Source organism: Convolutriloba macropyga, chromosome 2, assembly GCF_964194025.1.
Source record: "Convolutriloba macropyga chromosome 2, txConMacr16.3, whole genome shotgun sequence".
NCBI classification, from domain to species: Eukaryota; Metazoa; Xenacoelomorpha; order Acoela; family Convolutidae; genus Convolutriloba; species Convolutriloba macropyga.
Window position 1 is genome coordinate 62,292,751 of NC_134469.1, and position 19,376 is coordinate 62,312,126.

The 19,376-nt window shown below is 36.2% G+C and overlaps 1 protein-coding gene across 1 annotated transcript in view; it reads left to right on the forward strand.

Annotated features, from left to right (window-relative positions):
- The window catches only part of LOC142334588 (uncharacterized), an 84,571-nt gene that overhangs the window by 49,394 nt on the left and 15,801 nt on the right, over positions 1 to 19,376 (forward strand). Inside the window, exons 8-9 of the mRNA XM_075382736.1 lie at positions 7,233 to 7,287; positions 19,228 to 19,364. Coding sequence (XP_075238851.1) covers positions 7,233 to 7,287; positions 19,228 to 19,364 — 192 coding nt within the window. The remainder of the gene's footprint in view (positions 1 to 7,232; positions 7,288 to 19,227; positions 19,365 to 19,376) is intronic.

The window sequence follows — 19,376 nt, forward strand, 5'->3', positions numbered from 1 at the left end:
ATTGTCATGTTCCAAGTTTATGGATCTTTGAGCCAGTGAAACTATTTAAAGGTTGAAATAGAGATACGGGATAGTCTCTTGAGACAATGAAATGCTTTTGAAGATTTTATTATCTTCATTTCTTTCAAAATTTTTGTTTGTTTTTGTCCTTTGCTTATTTTAACGATCATTACTTGCCAACGAAGCTTTTCAAATCTCGCAGATGGGTTACTTGACATAACTCTAGAGACAAAAAATAGTTTTGAATAATTTCACAACAAAATCTGGAAGCTTTTCTTTTAAACTTAGCAGTTTTTTTGCAAATTTTTGAAATATCAAGTTTTACTTACTAACAAGGCTAGAAAACTACAAGTTGCATAGTCGAGTCAAGCTGAAGCTAGCCTCACTAAACCGTGGCTAACTTGCAATTTTAAAATGTTTTAAAATATTTATCGTCCTTAAAATGGTATAAACCCATAAACTATTTGCCAGCGCTTATGCTTTTTGTTAATGATACTAATACCAATGCCAAGTTCAATCAAAATAAAACCTCATATTAAAAAGCGATAACTTGTGCTTTAATGTGGATTTTTAATTGCTCTCGAACGAAGTTCGAGGCAACTATTGTTAACCGTGTGTGTGTGGTGTGTGTGTGTGTGTGTGTTATATGCAATTTTTTTTTATTGTTTTTCGCCTTCATTCGAAAACATTCTTTGAGTTCTTGAGTAACTTTTCCTAACTTGGGTACATCAGGGGGATCTCTATGAGTGATCTAAGTTGCTCCCATTCTGAAATAACGTTTGTTAATTGCTCTCAAAAGAATTTTAGCAATTATATTAGTCCTGTCGGTCTTTTTTTAATGCAATTTTCGCTTGATTGATTTTTCGTCTGACGCTTTTGACATTTCGTCCTCAAAAACAGGATAAACAGTTAGCGCCCAGTGGGCATTAAGTGCTCTTAGAGCCTTTCAGCTCTGTTGCAGCTCAAACTTTTGATGGTGTGAAGGGCGGTTCTTGAGGTTGAATGGTGTGAGGTTGAAGACCCCTCCACTGTTAACCCCCCCCCCCGCTCCCCCCGCGCTGTTACCCCCCCCCCCCCAACACTTTTGCACCATCCGCCCACCTCCCCCATCAGCCCTCCCCCCGTTTCTATCTACTGACGAACAACCGCTCGCTAACAACACGCAAATTGATACTATTTTGCATTTTTTTCAAGCTTTTTGAAAACTTTCGACGTTTTTCGATTTTTATCAACCCTAGGTCCAAAGGAACCTACTTTACATTTAAGCAATAGGTTACTGCATAGTTTCTAGTGGTGATGGAATAGTTTCAACATTCTAACATCACGAATTCCACCATTTTTTGACAAAACGTGCACTTTTTTACAATTTTTTGACATTTATTCTTTATTCAGGTCTTTCCAGAACCAGGGGCCAGAAAACATCCTAATGGGTTTGATTATAAGTTACTGACAAGTTTTTAATGGCCATGGATTAATTTTTTAATTTTTCAATGTCACAAATTTTAGCAATTTTTTTATTGAAACTTGCTTTTTTTGAAGTTGTAAAATATTTAACGTTGTTTTAGGTTTTTCAGCTTCAATAGCCAATGAACCTCCTCCATGGTTTGAAAATAGGCTACTGAATAATTTCTAGGTGTAATGGAATATCTTGCAAGATTTGAACATCACGAATTTTTTTGATAATTTTTGCCATTTTTCAATTTGACATTTAGTCATTATTCAGTCTTTTTGAGCCTCAAGGGTCAATAAACCTCCGCTATGGTTTGATATTAAGTTACAGGAAAATTTTTGTTGGTCATGGATTAGTTTTGAACTTTTTATCACAAATTTTAGCTTTTTTTTTAATAAAAATGCAATTTAAATTTTTCTGAAATGTTTTGTCATTTTTTAGGTTTCTCTGGCCTCAAGAGCCACGGAAATTCCTCTACGTTTTTAATATAACTGCATATTTTATAGATGTAATGGAATGTTTTTCAAGACTTTAATATCACGATTTTAGGCAAATTTTTAAATTTTTTGCATTTTTTAATGTTTTTGATTTTTTTGACAACAGGGGCCCTGGGAGCTCCTCCAAGATTTGATAATAAGCTGCTGCATAGTTTTTAGAGTTATTGGGATGGTGATCAATACTTTTTATGACTCCAGTTTTAGTAATTTTTGGATAAAATTAAATTTTTTCAAATCTTTGGAAAATTTTTATGTTCCAAGTGTATGGATCTTTAAGAGCCAGTGAAACTATTTCAGGTTTGAAACAGGGATACGAGAGTCTCTTGGGACAATGAAATGGTTCTTAAGATATTAATATCTTGATCATTAGCAAGAGTTTGTTGAAATTTGCAATTGTTTCATAAATTTTCAATATTTTGTCCTTTTCTTGAATTTCACAATCACTACTGGCAAACGAAACCTTTCAAGGTTCGGAGATGGTTTACTTGACAATACGTTCGAGACAAAAAATGGCTTTGAAAGGTTTTTTCTACTAAGTTGAAAACTTTTTTAAATTTTGACTCTTTCATTTTTTCGAATTGATTATTTACTAACAAGGCCAGAAAACTAGAAGTTGCAGTGTCGAATCCCGTCATGGAAAATTTTCCTGTCTCTTCTCTTTCTGTCGGTTAGGTTTTCCTTCTTTTTCTCGTTCACGTTTTATCTCTCTCTCTCTCTCTCTCTCTCTCTCTCTCTCTTTGTTGATGCCGCACTTAAGCTGCTGTTATGTGGCGTAATGTCATCTTCTCTGAACCTCATTAACAATGAGTTATAGCAGAAATGTTTTTTTATCATAAATGACTTAACAGGCACTTTTTAGGAAATCAGTGTTAGTTGCTCTCAAAAGCAATTTCTAGCAAATATTTTAATACTGTTTGTCTCTTTTATGCAATTTTTTGCTTGGCCTATTTTTCGTCTGACCCATTTGACTTCCGTCTTCAGAAACGGGATAAAGAGGTAGCCCACTTTGCACTAAGTTCTCTTGGAGTCGTTTAGCCCACTAGTCTTCAAGTATGCGATTAACAGCTATTTCGGACACTGATTCACACCCCACCCACCCACCGCCCCACATCAGTCCCCCAATCCACTTTTGCACCACCGCTGCGGTGCACCCCTGCTGCGCTCATTTTACGCCCCTTCAATAAATCTAAAGCTAGCCTCACTAAACCGTGGCTAGCTAATGATGTAGCCAACCGTTCGCCGGTCTTTTAAGAGCAATTCGCGTGACGTTAGTCGGTTTTGTTTGATAATATAAAAGCGACTTTGAGAGAATCAAAGCCGTTGTAGCGTAGTGGTTAAGACGTCAGACTGTTATCCTGGAAGTCGAGGGTTCATTCCAACCCCTCTTGTTGCGGGATTACTGCAACCATAGCAATTCTGAGCAATGTCCTAAACAAATTCAATTGCCGAGAGCAATTCGCCCGACGTTAGTTTGTTTTTATAGTACCGTCATGGTTTTTGTGTGACTGACGTAACGATCACTTTAAATCCGCTTTTTGTGAGTTCATCTCTGCAACATTGAATGAAATTCGTGTGGTGACGTCATTTTTCACTCTTACTGGAGCTAGTTTTTTTGGTCACACTTGAGGTACCTCACTCAGAGATGACGACGACTTCCGTAACTTTCAAAATGACTTTTCTTTATTTTAATTCAAGGAAATAAGGTCAACTGAATGAATTGAAGGTTATTTGAGTTTTTTTTGGTTTGTAGTCAACATACAACATCTCAGCAAATAATGAAAAGATTAGAAATTTCTCTTCTTCGTCTGTTTTTATCATTTTGTGAGGGCAGATATCGCGAATCGCGGCTATTCTCTAGCAGTCTGCCGGCTATGTTTTTATTTTGTTTTGTACGAAACGATTAGTTTTTCTTTCCCTGTTTCAATGCCAATTGGGGTCATGGGATTCAATAGCTTAAATTTTTGGCAAAGTGCCGGTTTTGTTTTTAAACCAACTATTCTTCATAATGAATTTTTAGCTGAAGCGTTTGCCGCAATTTTTTATTTCTTTTTGCTTTTTTAAAACTTTGGCGCAGTCTAAAGTGCTGTTGTGCAGATTTGATAAGCAGAGCGACAAAATTGGTAACAATTTTTAACTACGCTAGCTCTGCTAGCAGGCTGTAAGTGCCCGCATGTTAATTGATTTTTTGCTCTCAAATATTGGTTTAAGCTTTTACTGTAAACTTTCATCTTTTTAATGCAGATTTATAACCGTTTTGCGCTTTCGTTCGAGAACATTTTGTCGAGTTCAATTCTCTAGTGACGTTTTCACGCTTGACTTCTTTATTTTGCATGATTTAAATTGCTGTTATTCAGAAATTAAATCTGTTGCTAAACTAAAAGCCATCGCAACATGGACCTGATAGCTGCGTGGTTAATGCTTCAGTCTAGAACACGGAGGTTGTGGGCTAGTACCCCTTCATAGTAGGTTTTTTGACACCCATTGAAATTCATTTAGGATACTGCTCCATCTGAATCAAATTGCCCTGCCTGTCGTTCGAGAGCAATTTGTTCGACATTTATGCGTTTGTTGTTTTATCTTCGGAATTTAAAATTGTAAATTTCGTGATGCTGAGACATTTTCTTTTGTTTTTTTTATTAGCCGCGAAGCGATAGCGGCTATTATTGGGGACATCGTGGTGGTTTTGTACAATTCAAGGAATTTGAATTGTATTCGTGCGTTGTCTTTTTGTTTAAGATCTGTTCACGCTTTTTTCGGGTTTTTCACATCAGTGAGAAATCAAATTAGAGTGGTGATTTTAGTCACGCTGAAGTACTAAAGGGAACGAAAATTAGAGTAGGTTTAAGGCGTGATTTTTTCAAACCGCCTTTAAAGTTGAGTTGGTGTTAGAACAAATTATCGATTTTTGAGAGGTTTTTAATGTGCGTCATTTGGATTATTGTTTTCCCCGTGTTTTATCTTTTAATATAATACATATATCCTCTAATTGCGCATTTTTGCAATTGCTTGAACTCATCAGTGGTAGTTCTCAATTTGACACAATTTGTGGCCATAAAATATCAGCGAGTATTTGATTTTTGCCCTGTCTCTTTTGTTTTCTTACAATTAATATCACAGATGACAGTTTTGATTGATTGCTAATGACGCATATTGTGCTTATTTGCGTTTTCGTGAATTCATTAAGGGGCAGCTAACACTTTTTATGACTTTGCCACTATTTGTTGTTATAGTATATTATTTAATTTGGATTTTGCCCCTTTTTTTTAAAAAAAATCATCTGTTGTCTGGTCATTTAGTATCATTAATGACAGGTCTGATTGGTTGCTGATGAGGCATAAAAGAACCTTATTAATGGCTCGAGCTAATAGCTTGTGGTTTTCATGACTTTTCAATAATAATTATCGATTTTTTTTAGTTTTGCGAGTCTTTCTTTTCAACTTTGTCTGCTTAACTCTGTGTCATTACTGACAGGTCTCATTGGTTGCTTACAAGGCTTCAATTAAATGAAGTCATATTAATTAATAGCGATTGCTTTCTGTGACTTTTAAGCTTGTTCGTTTTTTAAAAAATCTTTGATTTTTTTGTTTGCTAGTTTTTGTTGTTCTTTTTGCTGTCTTATCACTTGTCTCATTAATGACAGGTTTCATAATGAGAAACATCGGTTGCTAATGAGAAACAAGGGATATTAGTTAGTAACATGAGTTCTGAGGAGTCGTTTTTTGATTTTTAATGTTTCTTTAAAAAATGGATCTGATTTTCTAGTCTTGCTTTCTCAATGCTGTCAAACTAATTGTTCTCATTGGACATCTAACACGGGTTATTTTTAACAGGTCAAAGCTAAATCAATTCTTTGGTTTGTAATTCACGACTTGTCCTGCTATCTTTTTAATTCGTCGTCTCCATCGATGATTCTTGCGACGATTGACTTTCTCAATTTCAGTGACTTCTTACGGCTTTGCAATTAAATTTTATTACGTGACGTCATTTGTTCTGCTTTTAGATCAATTGCGTGACTTGCCTCACTCAAAAAAATGATGCCCTAATTCTTGAGTATTAGAGTTTTGAGTTTTTGATTTCAAATAATAATTTTGAAAAAGCTCCCTTAGTGTTTTTTCCTTATAGAGCGTATGTGTCTCATAAAAATGACAGTCCGAATCTAACCAAAAAGTCTAGTTGTCTATTAAAGAACTGGTGGTCAATCTGTCTATCTTATTTCTTTAGTTCTTTCCATTCTTTAATTGGCCCCGTCAGCCTCTCAAACGGCTATTATTTAGGCGCTCTCCTTTTTTAATTCGCTTTATCTTTCAATCGCGTTTTTCGTTTTACATAAGTCAAGATTTTCACGTTTGACTTCTGACTTACCTCACTCACTGTTTCAACTGAATGGGTTTTAAAGCCATTCACTCAAAGAATTACGCAAGATAGTGAATACAGTCTAGGTCAAAAGAGCAAAATCAAAAGAGACGGGATAAACCGATGAAGCCCGGTCATTAAGTCATTGAAAATTAGGTTATCAAAGTTCATTAGAGTGCTTGCTAGCTGACATTGGTACTACTCTTTTTAATTTTCAGTTTAGATGCTGAATTAAGCAAATTTTAATAATCACACTGAAACTTTCTCGAATTTGAAAATTTCAGCCTCTGAGAGTGTGGATATGATTTAGGCAATACAATCTGGATCAACAAAATTTCTTAATTTTGAAAGAGTATTTCTTAATTTTGAAAGAGTATTTTACCCCCCCCCCCGCCCATACACACTTTTTTCTATCGCCACTTGGAACCTCGTACGTTCACCCCTATCGTCACATCACCACACCCTCCCTCTCTATTTAAGGAAGGTAGAGCCAGCCTCCCTAAGCAGTAGCTAGCTGCTGACGAGGCCAACCCATCGCAAGTCGTTTGAAAGCAACTCGCCCGACTTCAGTCTGTTATTTTGAAGTTTTTGTGTTTTCAAAAGTTTTTGTGTAGTCACTCTTTTAGTATCTTAGCGACTTATTTTTCAGCGGCTCGTTTTTAAGTTGAGATCTAATTTTGAGGACCTATTTAAGCAGTGGTGAATTTGAGATGTTGGTGCAATTTATCTGAAGTTTTCATATATTAATGCAGGTTGATTTTTTTCTACTTGAGGCAAGGCACACGGATAACATGTAATCTATCTGATTATCGGCCTTTAAAAATTATCAACTTTGTTTTGGCTTAAGCGAGGGAACATAGCTGTAATATGCGCAGTTCTCACCCATTTCTTTTTGAGAATCAAGATCTTACATGCTTCGTTAACTTGTTTAGAATCAGAATGCGAGAGCCATCGGCGAATACCTTGGATTGGAGGAGCAACGAGATAGTAAGTTTTATTGTTTGCCATCTGATTGCTAAAGAACGGAAAAGATCCGCTCACTAAATCTACCGCAGAGAATTTTCAAAGCACCGCTCCTAACAAAGGCCAAAATCTCCCTTTCATCTTTTTGTTCAATAATCCGAATAAGAACAATATGATCCCATTTTCAGTTGCGAAAGTTTCATATCAAGACGCACCGACAGCTGAGGCATGGCCAAATGAACTAGTCGTTCATTCGATTAAAAATAGGTAATTAAACTTAAATTGGTAATTAAATTGGTAATTTACATCATAAATTGTCTCGCTTGGACTTTATTATGGTAAATAATGGTCTTTATGATAGTTTTAATGTAATTTTAATTATTAATAGCCGCCGTCAGCCTCTCAGCGGCTATTATTTAGGCGGTCTCCTTTTTACAATTCAAAGAATTTGAATTGTTTTGGGGCGCTGTCTTTTTTTAAGATCTGTTCACACATTTTCATGATTTTTGAAGTCAAATTGGAGTAGTGATTTTGGTCACGCCGAAACAGGAAGTAGAGCGAAAAACCGAGTGGTTTTGGGGCGTGAATTTTTTTCACTCTTTAAAGTAGTGCTAGTGATTTTTTGTTCACGAGGCAATTTTACTTTGATTTTTAATAGCCGCCCTCATCTTCTCAACCGGCTATTGTAGCGCTCCTGTTTTATTATAGCTGCGAAGCTGTAAGCTGAGCGTAGCTATATTGCGGTGCTCTTGGTTTTTTTTTGTTTCGTCGTCTGACGCTCTTTTTTCGTTTTACATTTGTTCACACAGCAAAGCTGAAAAAGTCAAATTTTCTGAATGACTTCTTCCTCTCACTAACGGCATTTGCGCGCGTGACGTCATTTCTCACTCGCTTTAGCGAAAGTTTTTAGGTTATTTGCGTGATTAGATTATGATCATACGTGACTTACCTCACTCAATAAAATGACTTTTGCACTTTAAAACCTAAGTTTAATTTGAGTTTGTTTAAGGTCAAAGGAACTCATATGTGTAATAACGGTTCCTAACGAGAGGCTTCTGTGGAATGAATTTTAACAACCTTTATTGATTTATCGCTGAATGTTTTTTAGCCCAATTTTTTAAACGGCGTCGATTTTTTTCAATTTAGATCTGTATCTGTTTCTATCTCTATTATATGGCACGCAGGTCTTTTCTTTCGCAGCTATTCCGGCAATCTGCCGGCTATGTTTTTACTTCTTCGAACAAAAAAATGTTTCGCTTTACCTCATTTTGCCGCTTTTTCAACATTTTGCGTGAAATCTTTTTGACTTCTCTAGGCTAGTTTCTCTCTTCTCTCATTCTGCTAAAATTGATTTTGAACATCAGTTGCTCAGCAAAGCAATTCAAATTAAAAAGGTTCAGCATAAAAATTGAAGTCAGAATTAAAAACAGGATAAACCCATAAAGCCCAATTTTAGATGCCCGCTATTTGAACGTCGTTCCTGTAAGTATTAGTTACCTCTCTCTAATGCTTATTGGTATTGATAGTAGCCCCTGTAGCCTCTCACTAAGAAACAGAAGTATGTTCAACTACGAAATGACATCAAAATAAATCGGACTTGAAAAATGTTTTTACCAAAATCTTTTTTTTCAATATCTGTTCTTTCAATCTCAATAATGCTTATTGGAATCAACGGCGGCTATTTTCCGGCAATCTGCCGGGTATGTTTACTGTTTTTTCGATTTTTTGAATCGGAGTTTTTTAATGGTTTTTTCAATCCATTCATAATTCAATTTAGGCCTGGTTTTTTGTTTGACAAAATTTCGCTTTCTCGCTAGTGGTTTTTTTTGTTCCTATGCGGCATTTTACCTTTGATTTTCTGATTATTTTTTGTTTAATCTGATTTTTTTGGAAATGGTTTTCCTAATTCACAGTCCGTTCTAGGTCTGGTCTTTTGTTTAGTCAATGAAAATTCCTGCTATGTTTTTTTCAAGATGTGTTCGCACTTTTTTCAAAGACTTTGATCTTTCAAAACGGGATAAACAGGTAAAGCCCAGCGGGCATTAAGTTTCATCAGAGGTCCAAATTGGGCTTAAATGGCCCTTCATGTGCTTAGAGTGTTGAAATCAACAGAGGTTTTTAAAGTTGATTAGAGCGATTGCTAGCCGACATTATTATAGCTTTGCGTATAGAAGCTGAAATAATCATAGTTTTGGAATGCAACTGAAACAGAACAGCGAATTAAAACACTCTTTGACACTTGTGAACAAATTCTGTCAATTTCTATTTCTTTTTTCCGTTTCCTCTTTCAACCCCGTGAGTCTAGCGAGCAAATGGTGGCTATTTTCCCGCAATCTGCCGGCTATTTTCATCTTTCTAATAGACACCGACAGCCCCTCAACGGCTAATTGTTAGCTCTCCTGGTAAATTCTCTTTACCTTTTGATCACGTTTTTCGTTTTATATAAGTCACAATTTTCAAGTTTAACTTCTGACTTATGTCACTCACTGTTTCAGCTAAATTGATTTCAAATTTTTTCACGCATTGCATTACGCGATGTAGTAAATACGCTCAAAGTCGAAAGTGCGAAATCAAGGTCAACAGAAACAGCATAAGCCTATAAGACCCGTCATAATGTCATAGTGCAATAGGCAATCAAAATTCATTTAAATATTTGCTAGCTATTTTTCTATATTAATAGCGTTCAGTTTAGCAGCTGAATTATGTGTATGTTTAGAATCAAACCAATTACGCAGTATTTGCGGTTTTGACACTTGTCATTTTCCCTTGTTTTCCTCATTTTCTGTTTGAATTCCAAAGTGCGTCAAACGGGTCAGTGGCGCCTATTTTTCGGCAATTTGCCGGCTTTGTTATTATTGTTATTTTAATAGTCTAATAATTTTATCCAAGCAGCATATTACGTATATACTGTGATCCGGGCTAAAATATGAGTTTGTTTGTTGTAATGATTCCACCTATGTATGTTATATCTGGGAACCTCCTTTTACGGTTTACTCAGTAGTTTCCAGAGGCTGTAGATCAAATTTTAAGAGCTGCTTAATTGTTATGAGCAAAATGCGGCTGTTGTCATTTTCGGACCAATACATCACAAAGTGTTATTGGAAAGCCACAAGCAAGTAATCCCCTTTGTTCACGACCGTCCTCTGGGTGTAAGTCTTCTTCAAAAAATTTTTTTGCGGAAACTTTGCCTTTTCTTGATTTTCTTTTGAAAACTAAATCTTACCTTTAGAATTTGAAAACTAAATCTTACCAAATCCAAAATTCATCGAAGATTTTGTGAAAAGTCAGAGCCTCCTTGAAGCTGATTTTTCCCTTCTTTTAAAGGAACCAATTTGATAGGCTTTTATCCGAGGCCAGAATGACAGCGGATGAAACAACACCAGACGAAAGCAATTTTATTGAAGTACGGAATAAGAGAGAGGTTACGGAATCAAGTTCAAGTCAGAATCGATAACGTAGGAACAATTGTTGTTTCTATCAATCCAAGACAATCGCAAATACGGTTTGCAGAGCGACCAGGTCGGTTTTTCCTCTCGTCAAACTCAAACATTTCGGGGAACTGAAAAACGAAAGGTTTTTTCAATCAACCAGAAGACCTTGCATCTAGAGAATGCCTAATGATATCTCCTAATCTAACTGAGCCCTTTCCAAATGGCACAGTGAGCGCTAGAAACACACGTCCCAAACCATTTACTAAGCCTAGGTTCGTCATTGTGAACTTGCACCACAGCATTAGCAAAGAGGAGATAAAATATGAACTTTTATCGACAAGGGCGTGATTGTAAGCAAGGTTTTATGAATAACAACTGGTCAGCCAACCAATTTAATAAGAGGCTTTACTGATTCAAACAATCAAGTTACTGCAGCTCAAAAACGTGAAAACTTGGCGTCAAATTGGGCTCGCATTTATACGGGTAATGCAGTGTTTCATCTGCCAAAAAATTTGGTCACTCAGCAAAAGACTGAAATAATGCCATTCGATGGCTTCGCTGCTCGCATGAGCTTAGTGTTAAAGAATGCACTGTTCAAAAAAAATTTCTCTGTTCAAACTGTGGTGGTTTTCGTGCTACAGTTTATCGCGGCTCTCCGGCCTATCAGAAAAGCTAGTTGAGATTTCAAAATAAATACTCAGTCGTAGCATACAGATTCAAACCGCAAGCAAACAGTGAGTTGCCGCCCACAAAAAAATTTTTGTTCTATTAGCTGAAGTCCTGAGCAAAATACGAACTCTTCTCAATGCCATGTCCTATAGGATATAATTTATATTGCCTCTAATAGTGCCTCACACATCTTCAATGAAAATTTTGATGGTCAAAGAGTACACGAGAGCATTAAAAGCGCTAATAATGCTCGTGTACTTTCAATACCGACGAACAGTCTAGGAAACGATCAAAATTTTACTAGAAATTGATCTGCTCAAAACTTTGCAATGGAACTGTCGTGGTCTAAACAACAATAAGCAATCTGATTTTATTCTCAGCAGAAGACATAGATTTAATCTACCTGAAAAAAGTTAAGAACTGGCGAAAATCAACCCCGCTAAATAAGTACATCGTTGCAACGGAAACTTGTACGAACGTCCATTATGTCTCCGTTTTTTAAAGAACAACCTTGTTATAAAACCAGCTGAGAAAGAAAACGAAAGCACTGAAAGAACTCTGAACAGGAAAAACATTAACTATGCATTCAATTTCCCTTGTTTGATGATTTTTGGTTAATATGGGTTTACAATTCCACAGGAAAGCCACTGTCACTGGAGAAAGTTTTCTAAGGAGAATTGTCGAGTGTTTTTGTATGTGGTGGCATCAATGCTCTGAATACGATTCTGAAAACGGTCATTGCACCTATCAGCGATTCGATGAAAAAGTCAAAAATGTGCTCGATATGCATTTTTTATGATAGCACCCATTCGAGCGTTTTAACAATATTTTTATGTATGGGAAGATCTGGGCAGCGACCAAAGAATAACAATTACAACATTGAATTTTAAAAGAAGACAGAAGTTTCAATTTAGATCAAACAACAACTTCAAAAATTTTGAAGAAAACGCTCAAAACTTTTATAGATCATCAAAGCTTTGGCCTGCGCGTTATCTGGAAAAAATGAGTTCAGCAACTCTGGTTGAACGAATTCACAAATTTTTGGAAGATTCATGCGTATGCAAAAATCAGTTTCCTTTCGTACAGTATTGAGACACAAAAACTGAAGAGAAGAAGGCGAAGAGAACGCAAACGCGCTCTTGGTTGTGATTTTACATCTTAGGAGCAGAGTAAAACTACCTACAGGAAGAAATCTAACGATCAGTGAAGCGGTTAGAAAACCGGAAAAGAGGAAACATTTTGAGAATAGAGGCGGTGAAGGTAACTAAGGTTTAGGGAGAACAACACAGGAATTACCGAACGAAAACGAACCGAAACAAAATAATTGCAGACTACCCAAATATATTCTAAAAAGTGTTTGGCGAGCAAAGCTAAAGAGAAAAGCCAAGTGTTCAAACAATTGCTGGAAACACATTCAAGTAACAAGTAGAAGTAACGGAACTAAGAAGTGGTAAGCTAAAAAGCAACCAACTGATTCATGCAGAACACTCCGAAGAAATTGAAAATGAAACCAAGTCAATTTTAGATACAACTAGTGACGCCGAAAAGCTTGACATTGTGGTCACAAGTGAATTTGATGAATTTATAAGAGAATCAAGGAAAACCTGCCCTGGCCCTGATAACATTGCTATAAACTCCTCAATGAAATACCTAAGAGTGTTGAAGCCCGTGCTTGTCTTCTCATCTAGCTCAACAAACTTATGTTCCAGTAAATTGGAAAGAATCTCAGATCAACAATGATACCAAAAGAAAAAAAGACCAAGTGCCAAAAACTATCAACCTTTTAGTCTTAGAAATTGCCTAGCCAAAATCTGCAAAACTGTCGTGAAAAACATTGTTATGGAACAATGCGAAAGTGAGAATGTATTCGGCGAGACTCAGAGCGTTTACAGAAAACGTCGCTTCACCACAGACAACCCTGTCAAATTTACCCACACGTAAGTGAAGCCTCCTGTAGTCCGGATTGGTTTGCTTAGTGTGCTTGTATGTAGAAAAAGGGTTCGATACTGGGATACTGTTAGGCGTCTAGGACAGATCCACAAACTCCAATCGAGTGGTCTAAATGTTTTACTGGGCTGAATTCTCTCTTGTCACAAAAGAACAAATACGTGAAGATCAATTGTACTTTTAGTGATAGATTGTGCCCGACAATCGGAGTACCTCAGGTGAGCGTATTTGCTCAGATTTTCTTCTTCTTTAGGTCAGTCAATTGCCTCAGCTAAAAGCCCAGATCTCACAGTTTGCTGATGACTTTGCCCTTTACAAGTCACGGTCCATAAACTTTATCTATATACTTCTGTGTTGTCGTTAGAAAAGCTCAGCCAGCCGCTCGATTAGTAAATTTCTCTCCAACACAAGGAAACACAGTCGCTAGACATCAACTACGATAACCCTCTTACGCAATGAATAAGAGCATCTTTATTTTTACTCGGGGCTCCACTGAAGAAAAATGAATGTTGAAGAACACTTTTGTCAGATAAAAAATAACAAAGTTGTGTGCTGCGCGCGGTTTGGCTCAGTGGTTTTGTGCTTCAGATCAGCGTGGCACTTTTTAGCTGACCACTTCTTAGTTCCGTTACTTCTACTTCTTACTTGAATGTTTGTTTCCTTTCTAAGCCAAAACATATATGTTTTCTGCCTCTCCTAAGACTACTTTGAACCGGTTATTATTTTTAGTGTGATTCCAACATCGAAAAACGATTATTTTATCATATGGCCAGTTAAAAACGTCTCTGCTTTAATTGCTTCAAACTGAATGAAGATTTTTGTGAACTAATGTTGCATCATACGTGGAACTTCGAAATCCTTATGGGCATTCTTTTTTGTGACATTTTGAAAAACAGCGATAAAATAACAAAATTACTTCAATTACAGAAGACAACTCAGTGCAATTTGCTATCACGGAGCAATATTCACACATCCACGCAATGGGGCTTGGGCCCCGCCAACATACATCAAGCTTTTAATATCCTCATAAATTTAATCTTCTTATTTTGTTTCAAAATACATCATACTCACCTTAAGAATACGAAACTTGCCCTTCACACCATCTCCATGAGGCCAGCCAATTAACCGAGTAGTTTTCGGGCTGCCTATTTTTTGTGCTGGTTAATGATCACATTCAGCCTCTCAAGGGCTATCATTATTTTTTTAAACAAAATCATAGTCGTTTCCAATCAATGTTTTGCTCTTTTTTCTTGCAGTTTTTCCACACCTCTCTCTCTCCATTGTATATCTGCCTCCATTCCGTCCATCCATCATATCCCAATTGTGAATAGAAGTCCTTTCAACATTTGTTCCGGATGTATCGAGCATGGACAGTTCTAGCTTGCTCCGAAACAATTCATTTGACTGCAGAGCTGCTTTGTGCTGCAATAGGTTGCCTGACAAGTAATTTCACGGAAGAGCAAATTAGTTTTCGTAGTTTTCCGGTACAACATCAACATTTTCATCAACTTCAAGCCAATTCAATTACCTCCTCTCCTGCACGACCATATCTTGCGCTGTTTGAGATTCATGTTAAATAGCCGCCGTCAGTCTCTCTACCTCTACTATTTAGGCGCTCTCCTTTTTTAATTCGCTTTATCTTTTAATCGCGTTTTTCGTTTTATATAAGTCAAGATTTTCACGTTTGACTTCTGACTTACCTCACTCACTGTTTCAACTGAATGGATTTTAAAGCCATTCACTCAAAGAATTACGCAAGATAGTGAATACAGTCTAGGTCAAAAGAGCAAAATCAAAAGAGACGGGATAAACCGATGAAGCCCGGGCATTAAGTCATTGAAAATTAGGTTCTCAAAGTTCATTAGAGTGCTTGCTAGCTTATGGTAGCGTAGTACTGTTTAGAAGCTGAATTAAGCATAGTTTTAGAATCCAACTGAAACTGCACGCCGAATTAGAACACTTTTTGACACTGAAAAAATTAGAAAAAAAATTCGGTCAATTTGGCTCTTCTTTTCTCTTTTTCTGTTTCCATACCGATGTGCATCAAGCGCGTCAAAGGCGGCTATTTTTCGACAATCTGCCGGCTATGTTTCTGTTTTCTGGCAATGTGCTGGCTATGTGTTTTTATCTTGCAAGCTGTGAAAACCGTATACGCGTAACAAGCAGTACAGCAAAACAAAATTTTGAGAAGCCCGTATTGACATTATAGTCTTGTTTATTGCACTAAACTTTCTCGAATTTGAACATTTCTGAGCCTTTGGGAGTGTGGGTATGAGTTAGGCAATACAATCGGGATCAGCAAAATTTCTTAATTTTGAAAACATTTAATATAAAAAAGAGTATTTTGCTGCTAAAAATTAAAATATTGTATTTTCTGCGTTTTTCAATTGTCAAATAAGGTTTGTGACAATTATATTAGTCATGCTGGCTTGTTTCAAAAACTGGTTATTATTGATGCATTTTTTTGAAAATTTTATAATTGCTCTAGAATGAAGTTGCAAGCAATTATTTTAAGCGTGTTGATCTTCATGCCAAATTGTTGCTTGACTGTTTTGACTTTTTGAGTGACTTTTACTCCTTTTCGTTTTACGTGATGTAAATTTCTCTCTACTAAAAGTCAATAAAAAAGTTCGGCGAAGTTAGTCAATTTTTTGTCACTTAAAATTTTATTAGTGGTTATAGTTGTGCGTAGTTATTGATGTCATTTTAAGTCTCCTTAGTAAATTTTGGAGCTACACGTATTGTCGATATAAAAAAATGTTCGGTTTTAATCCAGTGGCAGAAATTTTTTTGCCTTCATTTGATCATCTTGTTTTTGTCACTTTTTTATCAGCTTAAAATAGCTAAAAATTCACCAAAAATACGCTGAATATGCGAAAGATTTTTGTTAAGACAAGCCGACTTCCAACTGACATTTCGATCAGCTTAGTTGTTTTTTTTAATAGCCACCATCAGCTTCTCAACGACTATTATTTAGGTGCTCTCCTTTTTACAATTCAAAGAATTTAATTCTACTGGGGTGCTGTCTTTTTTTCTGTTCACACAGTTTCATTATTTTTGAAGTCAAATTGGAGTAGTGATTTTGGTCAAGCCGAAGCAGGAAATGGAGCAAAAAAGCGAGTATTTTTGTGGCGTGAAATTTTCTTAATTTAATTTCAAAGTTGAATGAGAAGACGGTGTATGAACAAGTGCTTTTTTCATGTGCGGCATTTTCGCTTAGATGTTTACTGTTTTTTTCTTTGTTTTTTTTTGCTGGGAAATGACTTTCGCAATCAGGTCATAGCGCATTCAAGGTCTAGTTTCTAATAGCCGCCATCATCTTCTCAGCCGGCTATTATAGCGCTCCTATTTTTTTTACTTTTTCGAACTTTTTTTTCGCTTTACCCATTTGGCCGCTTTTTTGACATTTTGCCTGAAATCTTTTTGACTTCTCTAGGCTAGTTATACTCTTCTGTCATTCTGCTCAAAGTCCTTTTAAACAGCAGCTGCTCAGCAAAGCAATTCAAAATGAAGAGTCAGTTTAAAAAAAATTAAAGTCCGAAATAGAAACGTGATAAACCCATAAAGAACATTTTTAGATGCCCGGTACTTGAACTTTGTTCTCATAAGTTTGAAGTACTATCTATAAAGCCTCCTATTGGTATTGAGACTAGACCCGTTAGCCTCTCACTGAGAGACAGGAGTATGTTCAATTACGAAATGACATCAAAATAAATCGCACTTAAAAATGTTTTTGTACAAAAATCTATTTTTGTTGATTTTCTTTTTCTTTCAATCCCAATAGAGTTATGGGAATCAACGGCGTCTATTTTCTGGCAATCTGCCGGGTATGTTTTTTGTTTAGTCGAATTCTTTGATTTTTAGGTTAGGACCTGTCCTATGTTTCTTTAATTCGCTTTACCTTTTGATCGCGTTTTTCGTTTTACATAAGTAATTTCACGTTTGACTTCTGACGTACTTCACCCTTGGTTTCAACTGAATGGATTTTAAATTCTTTCACGTAATGAATTACGTAAGGTAATGAATACCGTCAAAGTCAAAAGATCAAAATCAAAAGAAACGAGATAAACATAAAGCCCGGTCATTAAGTCATAGTTCGTTAGGTTATCAAAGTTCATTAAAGCGATTGATAGCTAGTTCTATTATTATGCCTAATAGCATTCAGTTTAGAGGCTGAATTAAGTATGATTGTATAAGAAATCTAACCTAATATGCAGAATTTACACACCAAATAAAGACAGACATTTAGAAAAATTTTGTCAATTTATCTCTTTAATTTTTTCTTTTTTTGTTTCAATCCCAATTTGCGTCAAGCGGGTCAATGGCGGCTTTTTTCTTGCAATTTGTCGGCTATGTTATTACATCGTGGCCAATGAACGAAAAGGCAAATTTTAAAAATTCACACGCTTATGACCGTTATCTTAAAACACGGTCGTGGAAAATAGCAACAAAATTGCATAAATCATCTCGAGAAATCCGACATTGGCTATTGAATGGAATGGCATTTATACCGGTCCTGATTGTAGTTTTTAATGCAACTTGTTGTTTTATCAAATGTTTGTTTGATAGTTTTTTTTTGTCTCAGCATTTGATTTTTTGTCATCGAAAATAGGATTAACGGGTTAAGCCCGGAAGGGAATTAAATCTGTGAGCAGTTTCCATGGTCTCTAAATATGCCATTTTACCAAAACTGTTGAGGAGACATAAATTCATGGTATGAGGAGCGGTTATTAGAGTTCTTAGGGTTTTCCCCGCCCCTAACTACCCTCATCCATCTCCCCCATACGCCATCTCCCCCATGTCTACCCCTCCGCCTCATTTCATGCATAACCCTGCCACGCTCGACACCCTTTACAGCACTCCGCGCGGTCTCTCGGCTCACCAGTCGTTTGAGAGTAATTCTACCGACGTTAGGTGGTTATGGATCGCATTTCATAATTTTTGCAGTAATTTTGGACGGAAGTACTAAACCTAAATTGTTGAAACAGAGATCATTTCTTACAAACTATGTCTATCTTTTCTCTGTATTTTAAGCTTGAATTATTGTTCTAACTGTTGAAAAGTGAAGCTTTTTCAACTTTACGATCCAGGGGGTGTTTCAACCTATATCAACAATTGTTAATGGTAGTTTTTAGCTAATTTTGCGGCTATCTGAGTTTTTGAATAAGGTAGAAAAGGCGCACAGGATTGGTTATAATTATTCTTGTCGCGTGTAAACAATATGTCAATTACAATTAGAATATAAGCTCATCCTTTAAGGGGGGGTAATTTTTTCGAAAAGTTAATGAGTAGTGCTAATTGGATACATTTTCAAGTATGACTATTTGAATGAATTTATGCAAGCGAAATTTTATTTTGTGAAGTTAACCGATTAGATACATTTTTAAAATCGAAAAGTTGAATTTCATTTTCTAATTTAGACGTGAATCGCAAATTGAAGGTAAAGTTAGCCCACTTCATCATAGCGGCTCAACTAGTTTCTAGTTTTACTGAACATGATAAATTTTATGCGCCTTATACCTTGAGAAAGTTTCCCTTAGTTAATGAGAACAGCTAGTAACTGCATTTAATTTGAAAAGCATTATTCAACTGTTTACTATTGCGCTTTTAGAATGGTCTTTACATAGTGGTAAGTTTGGTATCGATCTTCAAATGAATTGGTTATTTCCAATTTTTGTATTTCATGCGCCGAAATTAACTTGACTAGATGATACTCTAGCCTGCATCAGTAATTAGGTAGTCTTCTTCGTAGTCTTGAAACATTCGCAGTGTCTTTAAAAAAGAATTATTAATGAATTTCAAAATTGAATAGCTGTATATTAGTACTGTCTCATTTTAAAGGTAAGTATTTGCGCACTCTTCAATCTCGGGTCTGACTTATCTGACGTGGTGTGTTGATAAAAATGTTATAATTTAGATCTTCTAATCAACATTCTGATGCAACAGGCCTCACTGGTGATCGAGCCAAACGAGCTGCATCACTTGGCTCACAGATTGAGGATCGAGTTACCTACAGTAGAGCCCCCACCAAAACCTGGAGCCGATACTGCAGCAGTAGGGGCAGGA